Source organism: Sapajus apella, unplaced genomic scaffold (assembly GCF_009761245.1).
Source record: "Sapajus apella isolate SASKATOON/1434 unplaced genomic scaffold, GSC_monkey_1.0 scaffold2, whole genome shotgun sequence".
Classification (NCBI taxonomy): domain Eukaryota; kingdom Metazoa; phylum Chordata; class Mammalia; order Primates; family Cebidae; genus Sapajus; species Sapajus apella.
The window spans coordinates 77,218,594-77,237,150 of NW_022436942.1; the positions used below are offsets into that span (position 1 = coordinate 77,218,594).

Here is an 18,557-nt window from a genome sequence, read left to right on the forward strand (position 1 = left end):
ACTCTTTGGGACGGCACTCATTTACTCCAAAGCTCTTTCTTCTCCCGTCCCATCTAATCCTCTCTTACCTCCTCTTCCTCTTCACTTCCTAGTTATATCCTGCTCCCCTTCAGAGAATTTCTGAAGTTGCCATTGTTTGTTCCCCCAACCCCACGCCCTACTCCGCCCTAAGGTCCCCATTGCTATCTGCATTAGCAAGGAGCAGGAGTTTATTCTCGCTGTGTCTGGGACCCAGCGCCAGGTGCTTGGAGGCCTTTAAGACTGAGAGAGGCCTCCTAGGAATTTACAGCCTGAAAAGTTGGGGGTGGGGGGCATTAGGTGGGAGATGGGGGAGTCGCATTTCTGCTAAGATTAAAAGGCTTCCAGGAAGGCTAGGGCTGAGGGGTCCCGCCACGATCTTTTTTTTATGATGAAAATCCTGGGGGGAGACAAGAATTCATTCTACCCAAATCCTCTGTATCTGGGGTTGCTTTGGGATTCTAAACCTCCACTTGCTTGGGATTACGATTGAACTGCGAGGCGGTAAGAAGATGCGGAGGAGAGACCGAAAAGTAACTATCCCCCTGCTGATCCTCGAAATTTTCCTCTCCAACCCTCCCACTAAGCGCTTTCTTTTCCAAAACGCACTCCTTTCCCGAGACGAGCGGCAGTAGGAAAAGTGGTAGGAAAAGTGGCTGCGAGCGGATTCCCGGAGGGTGGATGGGGGTGGGGCGGGGTGGGGTGGGAGGAGGACTCTTTCCCTTGGACGGGGTTGGCGGCGGGGACGCTGGGCAGGCCGGCTGTGAGACACAAAAGAGATACCCTTGACAGCTCCGCATGCACAGATGTAACGCTGCGCCCCTCGGCGGGCTGGGGCCCGGCTCAGCAGATGGCGAGAAGCCGAATTGGTGACGGATTGCCGATCAAATGGCACTTTCTAGGTGGTGGAGACCTCGCTCACCCCCAGCGCAAAGAGGAACGCAGGTGACCCTCTGTACCGGCCTACGCAGTCTCTCCCAAAAGTGAGGGTTGGGGGAGGCCGGCTGGGGCGAATAGGTTAAGTTTTTTACTTCCCCCGATCCCTCCACACCTGAAGGCCAGCTACAAGACTTGGGAAGGGGCTGGGAAGAAAGGTGGCCTGGCCCCAAGGGCACCCAAGAGAGGGCTGGGCAAGGCCGGCGAGGATGGGAGAAGAGAGGGGTCTGGGAAGCAGGATCTCCTGCTTGGGATGCCAGGATTGCTTCTCAGAGGGGTCAGCACTGCAACCCGGTCGCCGCGGGGCCCCTGTGACAGGCGCACGCCCCGCCCTCTCTCCTCCCAAGACCTGCGGGCTTTTGTTATGCAGATGGCGGCAGGGAGGCTGAGCCTTAGGATAGGAGGGGGGTGCTGGCGAGGAGGAGGAGAGACAGAGCGAGGGGAGGAAAGTGCAGCTCGCGCGACCAGCCTCCTCTTCCAACGTCACATTGTGCGAGAGACAAAACCCGGGCGCGCCGGAGCTCTCACGCGCACGCACACACAAACGACCCCGTCGCCTCTTCTCTACTGGCGCTGCCCAGAAAGCCAGCCCTCCCTCCCCTTCTCGGGGCGCAGAGGCTCAGCCGGCTCAGAGCGCAGCCCGGAGCCGACCCAGAAGGGCGAAGAAAGCTGGCGGACGAGGCTCCTTTCTCTGCTGCCTGCCCGGGCTGGGGCGTCCCCTCCCCCGCCCCTAACTCCGATCTCTCCCACCCCACCCCTCTCTGGGTTTCACCCGGACAGAGCCCGGAGCTGGGTGTCGCCCCCGTTTGGAATCCACGTTTCAGCACTTCGGACAGCGCCCGGACGCCCCGGGCCCTTTGGGTAGGTGATGGCGAGCGTTCAGCAAGGCGAGAAGCAGCTTTTTGAGAAGTTCTGGCGAGGAACCTTCAAAGCGGTGGCCACCCCCCGTCCCGAGAGCATCATCGTCGCCAGTATCACGGCCCGCAAGCCGCTGCCAAGGTAATGATCTCCTTCTTAAAAGGGGGAATCCTGAAGGTCCTCTTTTCTGGCTTGTGTCCCAGAGCCCGGAGGGGTGGATGCAGGCAGCCGGGCTAGGGCGCCTGCCTTTTCCCGTCACTACTCGGCGGCTCCCGCTGGAACATGGGAACTCATTGCTTGTGTGAGGTGGAAGATGGTGAGAAGGGACAGAAATTCTTTGGGGGAAGCAACGCTCAACGGACCCCCGTAGCTCCTATTCAAGAGGCTTTGCTACCTGAGGGTGGGCGGTGCAGGTGGGGTACTACTTGACTGAAAAACTTTTCTTGGTGTCACAGAGTCCAGAGGGCAGGTGGGCCAAGGTATAGTGGATCTGAGGTGTTTAGGGGGTGTTGTACCAGAAAAGGAGACTTGAGCCAGCTCAAGCAGTGTTCAGAGATAGCAGCACATTTCCATCCTCGGCTCAGAAACTAGAGAGCTTTGAACATTTTTGACAAAAGCCCATATGCTGTTCCCTCAAATACACCCAAAACAGCACCCTCCTCCATGCCTTTCTGGCGGCTGCTGCCGTTGCTGCTGAATTGTCTCCTCTCCAGCATCCAAAACCAAGACTCTGAGCTCGGGAGTCAGGGAGGAGCCTTCCAAGATCGTGAAGATGATCTTGGAAGAGTTTTATTTATTTATTTATTCAAAAAGAATCTGATTGCTTTGAACTCAGGGATGAGAATAGATCTTTCCATGGTGGTAGACATGGTGCTGATGGAAGGAAGAATAAGGGAAGAAATGCAAGAAAGAGGGGGACAAGAGGTGGGGTGAGAGAGAGAGAAGGTTGGGGGAAAATGGAAGCATTCCAAGACAGGGAGGAAATCCAATTCTTTTCATAAATCATTCAATTTAGAGGAGTTTGAGAATGAAGGGAAGAAGACTGTGCCCTCTGTCAGGGAAAATCAAGGCGGTATGAAAACTCATCTTTTGCTGGTGTTGGATGAGTGGTTTAGTAGGAGAAAAGAAAGAAGTGGACGGGGGATCACTTGGATGATTTATTAATCCTGGCAGTCTGCATTAGGGAGCAGATTGAAAACATGTCTGCAAAAGTGCTTCGGACAGACTGAACGTCTGTTCTGGCACAACTGATTCTGAACTTTCCGGTGGGTGTGAGGTGGAAGACGTATGGGGAATTATGTCTGAAGAATCAAACATTATGTCTGAAGAGGAAACAGACTGAAGAAGTTTATTCTTCACCGTCTTATAGAGGATCATACAGGTCTTTAGAAAAATGGGTGTCCCATTTTGGAAATGGGTGGATAAGCAACACAACAGGCCAGTAGGGTGTAGCAGGCTGCAAGCAGAAGCAGCACCAGCCAGTGTTTGCAGATGGGAAGGAGGGGACACCCACCCACCAACTGACACGCTGGAGAAGGGGAACAATAATACCAAATGCCATTAAAAGCTGATGCTTCTCTGCTTGGAAGGAGGTTCTTTGTATGGAGTTTTGACGTCAGCAGTTTTATCTTCCTGGGTTTCTGCTGTCTATTCCACCTTTGACACTTACCTACTGTTGGCTAATCAGGTGCTGCACTGGCCAAAGAAAATGTCCTTGTAGAAGGAACTACAGGAAATTTAACTGGAAACTAGAAGTATGGCACTTACTCCAGAGCCTTCCATCTATTTTAGGGGTATAGGGAGAGAAAAGCGGATTCCTGGTGGTGTTTTGATTCAGGAAAATACACCTAATGCCCACCTTGCTTGGTACTTTCCATTTTTGTCTGTCTGTCTGTTACTGTCCTGCCCTTTTCTTGGTCATATGTGCAATCATATGAATGGCCCACAAGATCTTTCAATCCCCACGCTTTCTGCAGCTTTTTGTTAATTCTAATGTAATCTCCTTCTGAGACTTTGACAACACTACTCCCCCTCTGCAGCCAGTATCATTTCACTCTTCGTGTCTTATACTGTCATGGGTCTCCTTTCCCTGAGAAACCACCCCTGGGGTTAGAGCTTGAGCCATAAAACCTCGATTTATGCCAAGCTAGGAGAATCCTGCGTAATACTTCTGTAATAGGCGTGGCCTCTCTGTAGAACAGATCCCAGTTTCAGTAGAGCTGTTACTCCTGGTTTGGGGTAGAGAGTGAGAAGGGAACATTCGTTTCCAAGTCCTCAGGAAAGGTTGGGTTGGAGTTGTCTTTTAATAGACCAGATAAAACCTGAATCATCCCCATTCTCACCCAAGCCAGCCACATCCAGTGACATTCAATTTCCACTTCCTTTTCAATATTCTACGCTTACTTAAGGGTGAAAGTGCCATGTTTCCAAAGCTGAGTTCTCAGGAGGAAAAAAGACAGAGACTTTGGCACAATATCAGCTGGGTTTTGGTGGCTTCCTCTAGAGGCAATCTGGGGACTTGGTCTCATCAGAAATGCTGTTTAGTTCCATGAGTCAAGCCCAGATCACAGTGGGCAGATCAGCACATGTAGCAGTCTGCAGGGAGACAGTAGGGAGTGAGTGGAGGAACCACTAGTCAGTTCTGTTGGTGACACATTTAATATTTGTTTATCGACGAAGGCCACCCCCCCTGAATAAACTTCCTCAGGATATTTTAGACTATCTCTGAAGGTAATTTAGTACCAGGATTGAAGCATATATTCAATTTGTTGATTTCATAGCAATATGCATACATCATACAACTGCAATCCAAGCAACCCCCACTTAGTCTCTCTTTCTCCTCTCCCCCTCTGTGAGGCATACTTGATGAGGCAATAGCTTTATAATGTATCAAATTGCAAGCAGATGTCTGACTCAAATGTCAGAACAGTATAGCAGAGTGGGAAGCAGTATATCATAGTAGTTAAGAGCTCAGACTTGAGCATAAGACAGCCTGAATTCCTGTCCTGGTTCTATCATTTACTAGCTGTGTATCCTGAACAAGTAGCTTTACCACACTGAGGTTGAAAATAGAAATAATAACAGCAGCCCCTTAGAAAGCAGGTTGTAAGGATTGAATTAGGTAAAGCTCTACCCCTGTGTGTGATACATGCTGTTCACTTAGTAGACATTGACTCTGCAACAAGGCTTATAGTGGCCAAAAGGAAATCAACAGTTTCTCATTATTGTATTCTCCATGCCTACCCATTTCTCCCCCAAGTAATGCTGATGGTTTTTATTGGGATTTCAACTCCTGATGCACAACTACATTCAGATGAAATTAACACACATGAGCCAGGATAGAGAGTGGTCCCATAATTCTCGTCTCTGAGGACAGGTTAGCTGCTTTCTGATCTGACTGTTTCGCCTAAGAGGGTTGGAGATAATAAATAATAATCTGGATTTGGAATTGATTGGTATAACATTTCCATGGAGCATTCTGTTGGTTTGTATAGAGAAGATCAGGTACTGTCAGTCTAAAGAAAGCTCAAACTCCTTCAAAAATTACAAGCTCAATTCTGTGGTTTCATCAAATCTACAGTGCCTATGTGATTTATAGTTTATATCAAAATGTCTTTCATTAAGAATGAAAGAGGACGTCATTAGTAATCATTCTAGGATGGAAGATCTAACAGAAATAATTCCAGGCAAGCCAGGATGTAGAGTGGTCCTAGTCAAACTCCATCTACCAACAGGAAGGGAACCAGTATGAATCTATAAGTTATGTGAATTTCTAAAGCGTAAAGAGCCATTTCCTTTTTATCTCCCCCACAAGAAGGGTAGTCATTTTGCCTGGCATTAACTTAATTCTCTTTCTTAATTGCTTAGTCCAGAAAAGTTTGTACCTATGAAGTTTCAGCTTAGTGAAAACCTAGTGTTTAAGGCTAGATCAAACCACAGTATGATTTCGTATCACCCTATTGACAAATAGTAGCAGCTAAGGACTTAATGAACATGTAAAAATCATTTGAAATTAGTATATCAATTGTTTGTGGATGTATGAGTGTTAGTAAAGGGCTAGAAAAGAGACCCCCTTAAATAGAATACACATTTTCCTTACGATTCTTTTCGCAAGCTATTAATTTTCTTCAAAAATCCTTTCTATGCAGAATAGACCAGAAGCAGAGACTTCAGCCCAGGCCCTGTCCAAAAGGCGATAAATTCCAAACTATTGGAGATTTTACTGCATAAAGGGAAAGATGCCCAAATTGTAAGGCAGAAAAAAAATGTCTTTGAACCATTTAATTTAAGACTCCCCTCAGTGCCAAGAGATCATTTAGCATGTTTGTGCTGACTTGGTCACCAGGAACAGGGTGAGGGGCTGTTGAGAGGCGATTTTCTGGCAGCAGCCTGTGGTTAAGAGCCAATATACTGAGGGTCACAGAAAATGCTTGCCCTGGTGGTGAATGAGCGTTTTTCTCTAGGAAGGGAGGATTATTGTTTGGGTCAAACCTTTCTCCTTTTGAAAGGCTAATTTTGTTGAATGGGGTACAGGGGTCGGTCGGTCGCAGGGGTCATTTCTGACATTCTGCTGTGTTCACCTGGCAAACGTGCTATCTTAGAGAACCAGGATGTGGTAGATGTTTAGTGAGTGTTGGATGCATTAATTGGATGAGTGTGCATGGTTCAAACCCAGCAACAGATTAGCTGTCTCCCCACCTCCAATTCTGTGACACTGAGGCTTCTGATCAATGCAACTTGAAAGACACACACACTGCAAATAGATTTCACTCTCCCAGGTGTCAGGATGAGGTCCCCTAGATAGAGACATTTGTCTGGCTGGGCAAGGAGACGTGTCAGCCAGTATGGGGGCAGGAGGTTGGACTCAATGCCACTTGGGTGTGCTTTCCAGCCCTCTGAGTGTCTGTTACCTCCACCCCTGTTCCAGGCCACCAAAACTGGGAACATCCTTAAAACTCTAGCTCCTTTAAATGGGGAAGGAAGTCCAGGTCATGCACCTTCTTCTCCATGAACATTTCAGGCACGTTGTAGGAGCACAATACATTTTTAAAATATCATTTTTTTTAGAGTGGCTGGATTTACCTCCATATGAAGTGGAAGAATTCACAGGGGCTTAGCAAAACTAGAGCTCTTTAATTGCTTGTTCCTAAGACTTTCACTGAAGTGTGAGAGAATATTTCTGAGGTGGAGAAAGTAGAATGATGAAGAATTTGAGCTCTGAAGTGAAATCCATCCAGGCTCAAATCTTTCTTTGCCACTTGCAAGCTGCAGGACCTGCTAGCCTCTTCATCTCTTTGTGCCTCAGCCTCCCCATCTGTGAAATACTCCCCTGTTGGGGTTGTAGTGAGGAGCGAATGAGACAACTTACATACAGAGCATGGCACTGTGCCTGGTACAGCCCAGACCTCCATTAAAGCAGATGCTGTTGTTGCTATGCCAGGGGCTATCCAACGAGACGCAGAGGTGGGATGCTAAAGCCCCTTACTACCTGGGCTGCACTTGTTCAGTAGTGATGCCTTGGTTCTGTGGACTTGACTCCTGAGCACTCCAATGCTCCGTATTCAGTTTTAAATGTGGTTTTGGTGCTCCCTAAAGAGCCACTGGAGATGGGTAGAGTGGTTTAAAACATTTGACAGATCCCAAGGGCACACTAATCAAAAGAAATGTTTTATTTTATTGGTTGCACATGCTTTCAGGCTAGGTGCTTGGCAAGCAGCTTGACCTTCTCAATCTCAGTTTTCTCATCCATAACATGGGGCTAATAATAGCAGCTCCCTCCAAGAGCTGCTATGAAGATTGGATGAGCTAATTTATGGAAAGTGCTACTTGGCAACTGGTCAGGGCTCCATCAGTGTTAGCTCTTGCTATTAATAATAAATTATTGTTTTTTTAATTACTATGTGCCAGACCCATCGGAGAGAAAAAAGTTGAATGCAATGCAGTGTCCTCCTGTGAGGGCCTCAGAGTTTAGTAGCAAAGGTAGACACAAAATAAGTACATAGTTCATAAGGCAGATAGTCTTTTTAATTTTTAAAATTTGTTTTCACATAATAACTATACATATTTGGGGTACACAGTGATGGTTGATACGTATAATATACAGTGATCAGATCAGTGTAATTAACATGTCCATCATCTCAAACATTTATCATCTCTTTTATTAGAAATATTAAATATTCTCCTTCTAGCCATTTGAAACTATAAAACATATTATTGTCCTAAGTACGATAACGTAGGGAGGAATAAAAACAGAGGAATGTAAAAAAAAAAAAACAGAGGAGGGAGAGACCTTTAAGGAAGCATGGAGTCCCTTGCTTATAGTCACATAGTTATTTTTAGTTATCTGATCTGAGAAATGGGGATGATTCTTCTATTTCATCAATTTTATCTACAAATGCAAAGAATGATCAGAAAAAAATCAGGCCTTTGCCCCCAGTAGGGTCCCGAGGACCATTTCTTTTCCCAGGAGAAAAAAGCAGGCTAAACTCTCTGAAGGGAACATTAACTGCTGGGGAATAGTCAATGCCAGTGGAGAGGAGCCATGGAAGGGAGCTGCCCATATAATATAAATTTTCCAGCTCAAGGATGCAGTCTCTGGTGTGGGCTATTAGGCTTCTTGTCCTTCATGGACTAGCTCTGGCTAATAGGAAATCCAGTCTGCATTCCATGAACAACCACCAGTGATGGGGGGATTATAGCAAGCCTGCAAGTGTTTGAAGATAAAATTAATCACAGGGGAATGAATACACAAAGCGGAAGAAGCTGCATGTTGGCTTAAAAAAAATTAAGTTGTACTTTCATTCATTTAACATTTTTATTGAACCACTACTCAATGTAACAGTGAACGAACACAGGAACTCTCTGTTCCCATGGAGGAGAAAGACAATGAATGAAGAACCAAATAAATAATTGAGAGCTGGTGGTAATGTGTGCTGTAAAGAAGAATAAAGCCAAGGAAAAGAATAGAGAGTGAGGGAAGGAGCTGCTTTGTTGGACAGCCTGATCAGATACCTGAATGAAGGGAGGAGTGAGCTGTGAGGATAAGTGAGGGAAAAGTGTTTGAGGCAGAGGGAACAGCAAGCACAAAGGCCCTGAGGTACAAGGATGCTCGGTGTGTTTGAGATGTAGCAGGGAGGTCAGTGTGGCTAGAGCAGAGTGAGTGAGTGGGAAAGTGACGGAAGATGATTCTCAGGATGTAGGCAGAAAACAGATCAAGTGGGGCCTTGTAAGCCAGTTCAGGAAATTCCTAGGTCCTAGGCTGGGGGCAGGAGGGGGTCGCAGGGAACTTCTTGCCTTCTCAGGCAGCGCTCCAGGTCTGATCTGCTTCTCTTGTCTCCTCTTTCCTGTCTCTGATGCAGCCAGGGATGACTTCGAACAGCAGCATCAGAAGCTTGGCTGGGCCCCTTTATGTGTTATAGGCAAGCATGAAATTTACAATCTCTTTGATTGTGATCAATCAGATGAGGGAATTTTAAAGACTCTGTTTAGACTTCCAGATAGCAGTGATAGATTTTGTTCCCATAATTCAAGGTTTTGGTCTTTCATATTCATGCACGCAAACCTAGACTATCCCTTGCACCCAATAGCCCCCTCCAGTGCACACCCTTGAAGTCTGCTCTTTCTGTCTCTCCCTCTGTGTATCTCTCCCCCGCAAACCCCACCCTCCAACCCCCACCGCCACCCCCACCACCTTCCAGTCCTCCACTCCATTTGAAATTTTACTGAGGGAACTCCCCTATGCTACAGCCTGTGTGTGGAGCTCCGTAAAATAAAACACTGAATTAAGATGTCATAGAGACAAAGCCAAACCAAATACAGGAACAATGCTGAACCCTAAAACAGTCATTAAGTAATTCACGTCTACATGTGTCTGTTCAAAACAAATATTAAGATCCTCTGGACGCAAATATTTCTCATTTGGAGAATCCCCTGGTTTCTGGATTCCCAGAGCTTAGATGCTGCTGTCAGACAGCTTTGCTGAGTGCAAGCACCAGCGGATCACTGTTCTCTGGCTTCATTAAAAGTTAGGCTTAGGCAGGTGAGCAGGAATTTAGAAGACAGTTGCCACTTCTGCAGAAAGAGAGGTGCCATTTGGACCCGAAACGTGCATCTTCATGGTGTGTGCATGTGCTCATTCGTGGTGGGAATGTGTGTGCTGAGAGCCTCGTGTTACTGTGTGCCTTGCCCTGTGCTGAACACATTTCATCTCTTATCCAGTTCTATCCTTATCATAACTCCAGGAGGGAGCTGTCTTCAAGACCCTATTTTACAGATGAGGAAACGGAGCCTCTGAGAGTAGAAGTGATCCATTCACAGGCGCATGGCTGGTAAGAGTCAGAATTGGGTTGAGAACCCAGAGCTCTTAACCAACATGGTTATAGGAGAAGACACTTTGCAGAGGAGAAAAAAGTGATATCAGAGAGGGGAGGTAAGCCCTGGGAATCCAGCAACCAGGGAGTCTCTAGTTGAGAAACCTTTGCATCCGAGGGATCTTACTATTTGTTTTGAACAGACACATGGAGATGTGAATTGCTTAATGACTGTTTCAGGGTTCGGCATTGTTCTGTTTGGTTTGGCTTTGTCTCTGCGTAATCTTAATTCAGCGTGTGCCCACAATCACATGGTTTGTAAGTGATGAAAGCAGGAACTGGATTCAGGTCTGCCTGATTGCAAGTATATTCTTCTCTCCTGGCTGGACTTCCTGTCACTGTGGTTTCGGTTTTAAGGTTGGAGGTGTTTTTGTTTTGTATTTCTCATCTTGTTTTATGTTCAATCAGCTTGGATGATTGCCTTTGTTATAATCCCATCTCATACCACTTACAGCAATACTGCCTTCCACTCTCCTTGCCCCTCTTATCCATGCCCTATATAGACCCAGAAGAACCTCTTTGAAAAGCACATTACACCATGTAAGTGTTCTCTCCGTCCATTTAAAGCCCTCTATCACGTTCTCATGCTTGTTTTTGTTTCTGAGATGGAGTCTCGCTCTGTTGCCCAGGCTGGAGTGCAGTAGTGTGAACTCGGCTCACTGAGACCTCCGCCTCCCAGGCTTAAGCGATTCTCCTGCCTCAGCCTCCCAAGTAGCTGGGATTACAGACACCCACCACCACACCCAGCTAATTTTGTATTTTTTAGTAGAGATGGGGTTTCACCATGTTGGCCAGGCTGGTCTCGAACTCCTGACCTCAGGTGAGCCACCTACCTCAGCCTTCCAAAGTGCTGGGATTACAGGCATGACTCACCACGCCCAAACCCATGGTTTTTTTTAAGTATACAGAGCCAGCTCCCTGCTGCGGCCTCTAGTCTCTTCATGGTCCAGTTCCTGCCCACCTCCCTGAGACCATTTCTAAAGCGCCACCTCTAACTTCCTCTGCTTTAGTTGCATCTCATTCGTTTTAGTTACTCAGATTTCCCAGGCTCCTTCCTGCCATGGAGCCTTTGCACGTGCTGCTAGGAAAGCTCTTCCTCTCCCCCAGTGCCTGACTTATACCTACCCCACTTTCCAGAGCTCAGAGCAAGTGCTGTTTCCTCGGGGATCCTTCCACAATGCTGGAGACTAAGTCATACCCCTCATTACAGACATTACTTTCTTATCACTGTTTTCAATGTGTTTGGAATCGTATATGGATTTGGGCGATCACAGGTTAAAGCATACCTCTCCTAATGGATGAGGCATGATGAGGAGAGGGACTGTGACTATGAGCTCCTTGTTGAATGAATCTCTTTCCCCAGATACAAGGCAGGGGGCCAAACACATGTTGGTAGAATGCATGAATTGCAGCACTTTCCCCTCATTGAATCACTTTCACGCCTGATAGTCTGAACCATATGGAATTGCCAATATTCAAAACCAGCAATGTTATTTTTTTACTGATTCATGGGAGAATTTTTGAACCACTGCAGATGGGTACTGTGCCTGTCTCATTCCTTGCGGTATCCCAGCATCTAGTACAGTGGCTCAAGTTTGTGATCTTTAAATATTTGTTGAATAAATTGTTAATGAGGGCAATACAACTGTAAACATACTGCACAGATGAGAAAACTCAGAGACCTACAAGGGTGTAGTATTAGAATTGTGGAGCTAACAGAACCTTAAGGATCCTCCAATCTCATTTTGCATGTGGAGGGCTGAGGGATCTGTTTGGTACCATGCGTAATATATTGGAACAATAGTGCACATGTATAATTTGTAAGTAAATACATATATGTTGGGGTTTCGGTCTCAGCATTCCTCACTGAAAGAGATACGAGATAAAAGAAACTCTGGGGTCCACTGATGTAACTCAGCTCCTCTTTTAGCAGAGAGGGACACTGAAGCCTGCAACAGGAGAGAGATATGCCTAAGATGTGTAGCCTGTAGGTGAGCCCTGGGTTCAGAGAACTGATGTTAGCCCAAAAGCAGGGCTCCTGTTTGAACTTCTCTGCTGTGACCAGGTGACCAGACACTGGTTCTGAACTTCTCTGCTGTGACCAGGTGACCAGACACTGGTTCTCTCTGGTCACCCCACTCACCCTGTGATACATGACATTCTTCCCCCTTGAGGTCTCCTGTGGCATCTGCTGCCCACCCACAGTTCTGGGGATCCTGACAAGATGTCCATCTGCACCCAGCCTATGCCTAGCAGAGCAGGTGAGCAGCCTTGGCTGTTTCTGGAATCAGATTTCAGAGCTTCCGGCTGATAAGGGGCTTTTGTTTGGCCAGTGTTTTGCCCCAGCCTCTCATCTACAGCCAGATGGCAGGTGATTCTGGGACCCAGCCCACACCCAGAAGGGGTAGGTAACTGAGCAGTGGTGCGGCACCTGTCATATGGATGGTTGTTTGCTGCAGGAACGCATTAGAGCACATTTCAATGGCCAGTTCTTTATAACTCCTCGTCGTCTCACCAAGGCATTTAGTCCACAGCCAGAGGGCACATTCAGAACTCAAATATAGCCTCTTCATTTGATAGATGGGGAGACTGAGGCACAGAAAGAGCACAGGGAATTCTACACTGCATCGGAAAATTAGTGTCAAAGCTGTAGCTAAATGATGGTCTGCTTGGCACCCAGTCCCAAGACACCACACTGCTCAGAGTTCCTTTGGGGAAGAAGACAGAAAAATCAATTCATTCACATTTTACAAACAGACTAATGAGGCTCAGAGTTGTGAAATGATTTTCCTAAAGTCACACCATGAAATAATGATATATCATTATTATTGTCACTGTTAAACAGTTACTATTGATCTTGTTTGATCCTCACCATAGTAAGTTCCAGTTTTATGTCCATTTTAAAGATGAAGAAACTGAGGCTCAAGGTCTTATGAAGACCTGAAATAAGCTCCAGATCTCTTGACTCCAAGTTCGGTGCTCTCATCCCACTGGGGGGCAAGATTTCTGACCCCCCAAGAGGTTGTGCGCTGAGCAGGGATCACCAGGCAAAGATGGGAACACTGTGACTGTCTTTAATAACTGACCCAGGCTGCACTGCCTAAGCAATCCCATTCAATCCACCTCATTTCTGTTCACCCATAGAGTGCCAGCATCATGCCTTCCTCAACTGCTCTGTATATACTGTATCTTTTTCCTGCCTGGAGAGTCTCTTAGAATGACATTCTTCTTAATGGCCTTGGGGGCATGGGAGGATTAGAGTGGGCCCCCAAAATTGAAAGGGGAACCCAGACAGAGACTAATAGCCTTAGAAAGAAACATCATATACCCCATTATGGCAGGGACCAGGTTGAGGGGAAAGAGGCCCCCCAAACTGCAGTGAGAAGAGTGCATGCAGGTCAGGAAAACTTTCCATGGTGGGTCCTGGTTATATGTGGCCCCCAAAGAAAAGACGTCTTGACAACTAGAAGAAGTAGGGATGACCTCAAGATTACTGTAGCTCAACCCTGCCTAACTCTTCATTTCACAGAAGGAATCTGGCACAGAGTAGTCAAGTCACTTGCCTACGGTCTCACAAGCAATTAATGCCATTGACAAGGGGTTCGTAGTAGAGCACTTGTGGGTTTTTGGAAAGAGAAAAACTAATATGATTACTTTCTGCTGCGTGCCATAACACATGCCTGCAGCCCCAGCTACTTGAGAGGTTGACACAGGAGGATCCATCCCTTGAGCTCAGGAGCTCTGGGCTTAAGTGTGCTATGCCAATGGAGTGTCTGGACTAAGTTTGGCATCAATATGGTGACCTCCCAGGAGCTGGGAACCATCAGATTGCCAAAGGGAGAGTGAATTGGCCCTCAGGTCAGAAGCAGAGTAGTTCTAAACTCTTATGCTGATCAGTAATGGGATCGCACCTGTGAATAGCTACTGCACTCCAACCTGGGCAACATTGTAAGACTCCAACTCCAAAAAAAAATAGTAAAACTAAATAAAAATTTAAAATGATAGCTTTCCACTGACCACTCCTATCCACACCCCAGAACACTGGCTGTTCCACCCTGCCTCTATAGCATTTATGTCCTTTTAACAAATCAACCCTCAAACTGTCCCCATATGGTGATTTGAATGCAGGGGCTAGAGGCTATGGTCTGAGTGCTCCTAGATGCATTTAATGTTTTCCAGGGAAGCTCAAGCTGAGACTTCCACCACAGGGACTCCCAGCTTTTGACTTGGGCAATATGTAATTTCCACCACCCTGATGTTTACTATCACTATTCCAGTTCTTAAAAGCCTTTTGCCTTTTTTCTCCCTGGAAAATAGTGCGCTCTGCATTTCCACCTCTCTAACCCTCTAGCCTAAGGAAAGCATCAACTCCCAGTCACCAAGCAAATGTTAGTTACGACACATGCAAAGGGTGGGTGTTGTGTAGTTAGAGGAGTGCTGGCTTTGCAGTTAATGTGCTTGGGCTTGAATTCTACTCCACCATCTACTAGCCGTGTGACCTTGGGCAAATCCCTTTACTACCCTGAGTGCCCTCATCTGTAAGATGGTGATAGAAATTCTTAACTCAAGTGGTTGCTAGTTCCTGGTATGACTGAGTATTTGGAATGGTTGCTTTTGGCCATTCAGGCACATGTTCAAAAGTGAATCAGTTTGATAGTGGTTGTGGAGTGAGAAAAGACGCTAGGATTATATCCTTGGTCAAGAATGCTAAGCCTCACAGTTCGTGGGTTTCATTCTTTATTATGCAGATGGAGAAAGTAAGTCTCAGAGAGGGAAAGGCATTTGCCCAAAGTCACACAGTAAATGGGAATCAAGGTCTCCTCACCCTAAAGCTCACTCCTCTGTCTCAGTGACCTCGTAAATGTAAATTTTTCAACTTCTTCATCTGCCAAAAAGCTTAATAATGCTTACTAATAATAGTTTCTGACTACTTACTATACACCCAGCACTGAAAAAAATGTTTTGTCTGCAATATGTCGCTTAATCTGCTCAATTATCTTTTGAGGTAAATACCGTGGCAATTTCCATTTTGTAGATGAGAAAATTAAGGATCAGAGAGTTAAGTGATGTGTATAACTTGCACAGCTAGATACTGTCAGAACCAGAATTTGAATCCTGTGCTGGTAGCTCTCACTAACTCTTATTGGGAACACCTGTTCTGCCAGTCTCCTGCGATAAGGAGAGATGAGAAAACTTAGGAGCACGATATGGAAACAAGAAAGTTCTTGACAAGCTGTTTACATCTTCCAATACGTGACTCCATTCTGCTCCATCCCAGGGCCACAGTGATGCATCAGAGAGAACGTGGCTCAGGATGTCTGTCCACCAGCACTACCCCATAGTTTTATTTTGGGACTTGCCAGTCTGACTCTACGTTAATGTAGAACCCTTTCTGGAAACAAGTTTCCCTAGGAATGAGAAAAAGACAAGGAGAATAAGTCTTTCTCGAGTGAGAAATTTGGGACTTCTAATTGCAATGCTTAGCCCAAGCTGACCCACTTAGGTACAGTCATTGTGCAATCATGGTTATTCTTCAGATGCACAATATTACATGCTTGATGAGAACTTGATTCATGCATCCACCCATCCATTTATCATGCATTTACTCATCATCTATTCCATCATCCATTTATTTATCCACCCACCACCTGTTCATCCATCCATCCACCCTTTATCCATCCATCAAACAACAATTAATGCATTTATTATTTCATTCACCCATCCATCCATTTTCCAACTATTTGTCTATTCGCCCAATCTACAATTATTTTCTTTTCCCGTTCATCTACCCATCATCCATCTACCCATTCATCCACCTCATCCAACCAACATTCATGGAGCATCTAAGTTACCTACTGATGGGGAGTTGTTTATGGTTTGGCAGTCAGAATATTTACTGACTGATCAATTGGTGTAAGAAATGGTGCCTTTCTTCACCATTTCCCTACATTTATGGTAAAGTGAGATTTATTCATTTCATTTAATGGACAGTGAGAACTACCAGCTCAAATTATTTTTTTCAAGACCACACAGGGATAAAGTTAAACCTGATCTTCCAAGCCTAGTTCTCTCCAAAACACCTAAAATACTGTAGTTCCAAAGAACCACAGGCATCTTGGGCTTGTTTTTCTTCTCTGGGGTTTTTTACTGTGCATATTTAAATAATCATGCATATTCATTTATATCGGCAACAAAGGATCACAACAAATGCTATGACCCTTTTATTTTTCACTTGTGCAAAGAGATTTCACATATGCAAAGCACAATGAATAAAATTGTCTCTAGCCTCAAGTTGTTTACATTTTAGTATGGGAGACCTGTTTATAAATAACTAGTGACTAGGAAGCAGGGCAGGAGTTAACAGTATCAAAAAGAAAATTAAGGCCAAGGCAGGTAAAGTGACTTGCCCAAGGTCATACAAGTTAATACTAATACTGTGTAATTTAAAATAACTTCTATTCCTAAACTAAGCTCTGTGTTAGGCAATTTATGGACAGATTGCACTGCATCCTCACTACAACTCTATGAATTCGGTATTACTGTCTCCATTTTATAGACTATAGATATGAAACTCAGAGAGTCTAAGCAGCTTGGTCAAGGCTATCACTTCGTAAGGGTCAGAGTCAGCCCAGGCATGCTTACTTCCACAGTTTTCTCTCCCATAAAACTTTTCCCAGAATCAAGGTACGGAGCAGAAAATGTCACTTGTGAGGCCCAACTGTTCTCCTGCTTTTGAGTTTCCAGGTGATCCCTTCTGTGGAAGTCCATCCCAAGACGGAGTTCAGATAGAGGAGGAAGTTTCTGCAGAGATGAGGTGGACCTCGTGGGGCTGAATAGAGCAGTGGTGGGGTAGGGATGGGTCCCAGCCTGAACTGGGAAATCACTCAGAAGAAGAATCAACCAGTCTGGAAGTGTCTTCTCAGCAGGAAGGTTATCCATGAAGAGGAAAAACCCTTCAAGACAAGGGAACAAGAGATATTAGTTAACCATACGTGTTCTTGACTACAGCTCAACTCAAAGATGGCACCCCAGAGGAGCATAAACTGAGTCGCTGGTAGTGAGGAAGAACATTATATATATATATATATAGGGGTAAACATTCTCTAAGCACTGGATTTGCTCGGCATTTCTACTTCCTTATAGTCACTTAAGGGGTGACTGAAAACAGCCTTGTAATGTAAGGGAGAACACAAGCCCGGCGAGGTTATTTTATTTGCCCAGGGCTGCCCAACTTGGCAGAGCTCTGGCTATTGGCCATCAGTCCACACACATTACTGTGCAAGCGTCCATCATCCCTGCCCATGTGGTACCTTTCTGGCCTTATAGGTCTCTCTCTCTCCCTTCTCCCCAGCCTGGAGGCAATCTCTTTTTATTCTGGAGAAATCTTTCTTCCTTTGCGTTTCTTCATGATTCTCTCCTAAGTCCATAAATTCCCTTCCCCAAAGGGCTTTGAGTTTTCCAAAAAGCAAATGCAAAAACACTCTCATATTCTTTCTGTTTTCAGCCTGACACATGCCTCCCTGAGGCAATAAGAGTAGGACCCATGGTCAGCTTAAATGGTAAAAAAGAAAAGGAGAAAATATAGGGAGAGGGAAAAAAAATCCACACAGATCATTGTCTCAAAATGTTGTCCCATTGCACATGCAACACCTACTTCAAGCTGCTTAAGTGTTTGTGGTGGATACTGTCATTATCTCCAGTTTACAGGAGAGGAAGCTGAAGTGTGGGGACATTACGTGCCTTCTCCAAGGTGACACAGCTAGGAAGTGGATTTAGGAGTTAAACTCAAGCTTGTAAGGCACTAATTGTCAAGGTTTTAACTACCGCATCCTCCTGACACACTATCTGTGTGGGAAAAATATGTATCAAAATTGTTCCCTAAGGAAAATGGACTTGCCCAAGATTGTTCAGCAAGTCAATAGAATGGGGGCCAAGTTTGCTCGTCAGAGGCACATCAATCAAGACCTACATTTAATGGACACTATCTGCATACATCTGGGTCTAAGGGTCACCTAGCTTGGTCTCTGAGGAGGCTACATTCAACACCCAAGAAAAATGTTCAGAAAGAGATATTTCTTAGAGCACTAGCCAAGCTACAGAACCGTGCAACTGAGGGGATAAGAGCAATAAGGCAAAAAAGATCACAGAGAGTGTCAACATCTGTAACCAATTGGTAGTGGTTGCCTGGAGCACTGTGTTGAGATGGACTTTAGGGCTGTATCTGAGGTTAGTAGTGAAGAGTGCTTGGATCAGTTAGTAATGTCTGTCATTGGTGCGGGAAAGGAGGGTCGTAGCATGCATACGATGTATTTATATTTCCCCCACCTGGAAGTCCCCTACAGCTTTTGGAAGAATCAGATCAAGTGCTAACTATTG

At 45.6% G+C, this 18,557-nt stretch overlaps 1 protein-coding gene and 1 long non-coding RNA gene across 2 annotated transcripts in view; both read left to right on the forward strand.

Annotated features, from left to right (window-relative positions):
* Window positions 1–1,432: 1,432 nt before the first annotated feature.
* SRRM4 (serine/arginine repetitive matrix 4) overlaps window positions 1,433–18,557 on the forward strand; it is a 172,288-nt gene continuing 155,163 nt past the window's right edge. The window contains exon 1 of the mRNA XM_032241208.1: window positions 1,433–1,953. Within this exon, the coding sequence (XP_032097099.1) occupies window positions 1,823–1,953 (131 nt within the window). The 5' untranslated portion in view covers window positions 1,433–1,822. The remainder of the gene's footprint in view (window positions 1,954–18,557) is intronic.
* LOC116525470 lies at window positions 11,058–16,441 on the forward strand. Its single transcript, XR_004257694.1, has 2 exons — window positions 11,058–12,246; window positions 12,287–16,441. It is a non-coding gene; the product is annotated as an uncharacterized LOC116525470 (long non-coding RNA).